This window comes from Benincasa hispida, chromosome 3 (assembly GCF_009727055.1).
Source record: "Benincasa hispida cultivar B227 chromosome 3, ASM972705v1, whole genome shotgun sequence".
In the NCBI taxonomy this organism is placed as follows: domain Eukaryota; kingdom Viridiplantae; phylum Streptophyta; class Magnoliopsida; order Cucurbitales; family Cucurbitaceae; genus Benincasa; species Benincasa hispida.
In genome coordinates, this window is record NC_052351.1 from 1,700,248 (window position 1) to 1,704,253 (window position 4,006).

General features: G+C 38.1%; 1 protein-coding gene across 1 annotated transcript; it reads right to left on the reverse strand.

Annotated features, from left to right (window-relative positions):
- Positions 1–714: 714 nt before the first annotated feature.
- LOC120074625 (cytochrome P450 710A11-like) lies at positions 715–2,651 on the reverse strand. Its single transcript, XM_039027806.1, has one exon. It carries the CDS (start codon positions 2,324–2,326, stop codon positions 800–802), a length of 1,527 nt encoding a protein of 508 aa, XP_038883734.1. The 5' UTR covers positions 2,327–2,651; the 3' UTR covers positions 715–799.
- Between the last annotated feature and the right edge of the window lie 1,355 nt (positions 2,652–4,006).

A 4,006-nucleotide genomic window follows, 5' to 3' on the forward strand; every position in this document is an offset into this window, starting at 1 on the left:
AAAAAAATATATTATTTTTAGTCCATTACAAAAATCTCCTCTAAAATACGATAGTAATTACAAAAATTGAAACTTCTAGACCCTCAAACTTACATAGTTGTAAAAATTATAACAATTTTATAAATTTGAAGTTCAATTTTTATCATTTCGGAGTCAAATTTTTAAAGTTTAAAAAGTCTACCATTTTAATACTTCCAAAAATTTGATGACTCAATTTTTATCATTAAAAGTTTAAAAGTGTAATTACAACTAACACCATGCTTTATAGATATGTATCCAAAATTCAAAATTGTGAGCATATTATGATATATCTAGTCTAAAATATAAAAATAGTAAAATATTACTATCTATTAATGGTAAAACATGACAGACTTCTATCAAGATCGTGACAGATAGGATCAGATAGTGTCATTTGACTATAGGTTTATGATTTAAAATAATTATTCAGATATAAAACTATTAGAATAAGATAAGTGGATTATTAATAATTAAAAGAAAATTACAATCAGATAAGCGGATGGACAGACGGCCGGCCCATCCACGTGATGCTGATTTGTTTATTAGAAAGGACAAGTCATCGCCAGAACAGCATTTTCCTTTTAAATATTCAAAACACAAATCTTTTTTTTTTTCTCTCTAATCGAAAGCTCCAATAATCAAATCAACAAAAACACACACATTTCCAACACCCCCCCCCCCCCCCCCCCCCCCCCNCGTCCGTTTTTCCACCCAGATTCAAATAGGAAAAAAAAAAGAAAAGAAAGAAAGAGGAAAAGGGCAATTTGGGAATTTGGAAAAATTATTCAAGCGAAAGATTGGGAAATCGAGGGCACCGCCTGGATATGGAGACCATGCAGTCATCTTTGGGACAGATGGTGGGATTGAAGGCGATTTCATCACAGCCGTCGGATCTGTGCCTCTTGAAATCAAGCAACGTACAAAACATTGCGATGAAGAGCACCAGTTGGTTGAGCGCGTACCGTTGCCCAACACACTGGTGGGACCCAGCACCGAATGCCAGAAAGTTCCTTTTGAAAATTCGGTCTTCTTGCCTTCCCTCCGAGAACCGTTCCGGGTCGAACCGCTCCGGTTCTACGAATCCCTGGAAGCTTGACTCGTATGCAGATGGAAACACAATTGCGCCTTTTGGGATCGTGTATGTATCCGTCAACGGGAACTCCGCCGCCGCCACGTGCGGCACTACCGTTGCCGGAGCGCGGTAACGGACCACTTCACGTGCTACTGCCTGAGTGTACTTCATTTCCAGAAGCTGCTCCGCTGAGATCAGTGAATCCGATTCCGGCGACCAGATGGATTTGACTTCTTCCCGAACTTTGGCCACCACCTCCGGATGCGAGTCCAGGAGACTGACGGCCCACAGAAGCGACGAAGTGGAAGCGTCTTGAGCGGCGAAGAGGAAATCGAAGAGATAAAGGCCGAGCTCGAAGTTACTGGTGTGAACGGGCTCTGGCTCGCCGGCCGCTGCTGCAGCCTCGAGTTCTTTTACGGTGTCCTGCATCCAAAAGTCAATCAAACACGTCGGCTCTTCTTCTCTCTTCATCTTCGTCTTGCTCTTCTCTGCACAGTCGGCAAGGACCTCCACCAGCCGGTCAACGGCGAGTTTCGCGTTTCTGAAACCTGTTCCAGGCAAATCGATCGGAAGTTTCATCAGGCCAACATTGAAGATGTTGTAATCGACTCTGAACTTCTCGCGAACCTTTTCGCCTAAATACGGCCCAACGAACACCATCTGAGAGGTTTCGAGGTTAAGATCTCGAGCCAAAAACCTCAAGGGAATCGGCTTCGGCGAGGATTCCGACGACTTTTGATCCCAAAGCTTCAAGTGCTTCAGAATAATGATCTGCTGAAGCGCGGTGTAGGTGCAGAGCGCTTTAGGCGTGAAATTAGGAGCGATTCGACGGCGGAGATCCTTATGCTTTTGCCCCAACATATAAATCAGATTATCCTCGCCAAATAGCTTCTTCCCGAAGGGGTGTCCGACGAGATTCATAGCATCGGAACGCACATTGGCGAAAATCTTGTGAGAGAGTTCAGTGTCGCGAATGAAGACGATGAAGTTTCCGGCGATGTAGTTGACGGAGAAACCAACTCCGGAGGATTTAGCTAAAGAAGCCTGAATTTCCCAGAAACGAGCAGGGTTTCGGACGAGAGGAATTGCGTTGCCGACGAAGGGCACAACGAGAGGAGGACCAGGAACAGAGCGTTTCTTCTTCAAATAAGAGATCTGCTCGAGAAAGAGGAGCAGAAACAGAAGAGAGGCCGCAAACGGAAGCAGTGGCGAAAGGAAAGCCAAAACGGAATTCATAATTACTTCCAGCGAAAGGAATCTGAAGCAAAGTGCAGAAGAGAAAGAGAGTTAAATAGGGGAATGAGACAGAGAAAGTGATTACGACGCCATTAAAGCATTGAAGGAAGAGAGAGAGAGAGAGAGAGCTGAGAGAGAAGGTTGGTTCAGAGTTTCAGAACACTTGAGGGGTGTGTGAAGAAGAAGATATTAAGACATGAAAAATGCAGATGGGATCTCGGCAGACTGTCTCCCTTCCCCTTCATTTTTATATTATTTCCTATTTCTATATAAAATTTCATTACTATTTTGGACCTATTTTATAGTAATTTTGTGGATAAAACATTATTTAATATCTCCAATAATACCGAGATAACACACACACACAAAAAAATCACATTTCACAAATAAAACATATTTAATTTTCGCCCATTGTTTAAATGGTTGGTGTAATCTTGATCCAGATCGATATTGAGACCAAAATAAAATCTTCAACTTCTTCTTTGGCACGCTTGCACTATTAATTCTCTATTTTTCAATGAAATTTCAAGTCAAGATGACGGTTGAGAAAGGAAAAAAATGAGAGAAAAAATGAAAGAAGAAGAAACAAGAAACCTCCAAATCAAAAACGATAACATTGAAGATACTATCAAGAACCATCCGAGTCAATTCCAAAAGGACAAATCAAAACAAAATTATGTTGAGTAATACATAACACAATTCTTGATAAAGACAATATACACTACAATTTAGATTTTGAGTCTACAAATTTGCCACATAATTTGTTTCTCCACTCAACTATCTATTCAACAATAAAAAAGGAAAACTTATCGAGGCTTTTCCTCTTTTTAGACTTCTCTCTTCGAGAAATTGCTCGCACTCATTCGATTTTCTTTATCTCGTTCTTTCTCAACTTTTATCTTGGTCACGATTTATCATTAAGACAATACAAAATCAACCGTTCAAGTAGTTAAATTCTTTTATCTTGATCTTCATATAGATCCCGACTAAGATGACATACAACAACAATCGTTTAAAACAATAGGCAAAAAAGAAATTGTTAATTGAGAAAAGTAAAAAACTATTTGTATTATTCATGACAATTACCCCTTCCCTTTCATTTTCTCTTTTGTATTATTTTTTATTTCTATAGTAAAATTTATGGTTAATATTTGTTGGACAAATTATCAATCTAAATTATTTTTTATACTTCAATAAATAAAACATCAATTAGCTTCGCTAACAATTCCATCTTCTACCATGACGATAGTTGAACTGAAACAAAAAAATAAAACAAATTTTGACTGGTTGAAAACAAAAGGGGAAAAAAAGTTTGACTGGGTTTTTATTTGGTCATAATACAGTGGTTAAAATCATCTTTTTACTGAATGCTGATGCAACCAACTACAAAATACTTTTGTCTCAAAAAAAAAAAAAAAAAAGTAGACCATGCTAACCTGTAAGGATAAGTTGTGAAGTTTGACCTAGTAAAAAAATGTTGTAATGAATTACATAGCCAAATTGAAATTAAATCCAAACTATATGAACCAAATTAATAGAAAAATTCCTACCTTTTATTCAAAATATTTTTGGTTCGCAAAAATAACCATACCCCTCAGAAATAAGTTTTTATAACATCATCTGTATTATTTTTCATTCTTTTATTGCGCCAATTGTGAAATGTGTATTTTTTTTAGTCCC

What these genes read in the sequence shown, in the direction of transcription:
- LOC120074625 (XM_039027806.1), bottom strand. Translation starts at nt 2,326, where the DNA reads ATGAATTCCGTTTTGGCTTTCCTTTCGCCACTGCTTCCGTTTGCGGCC.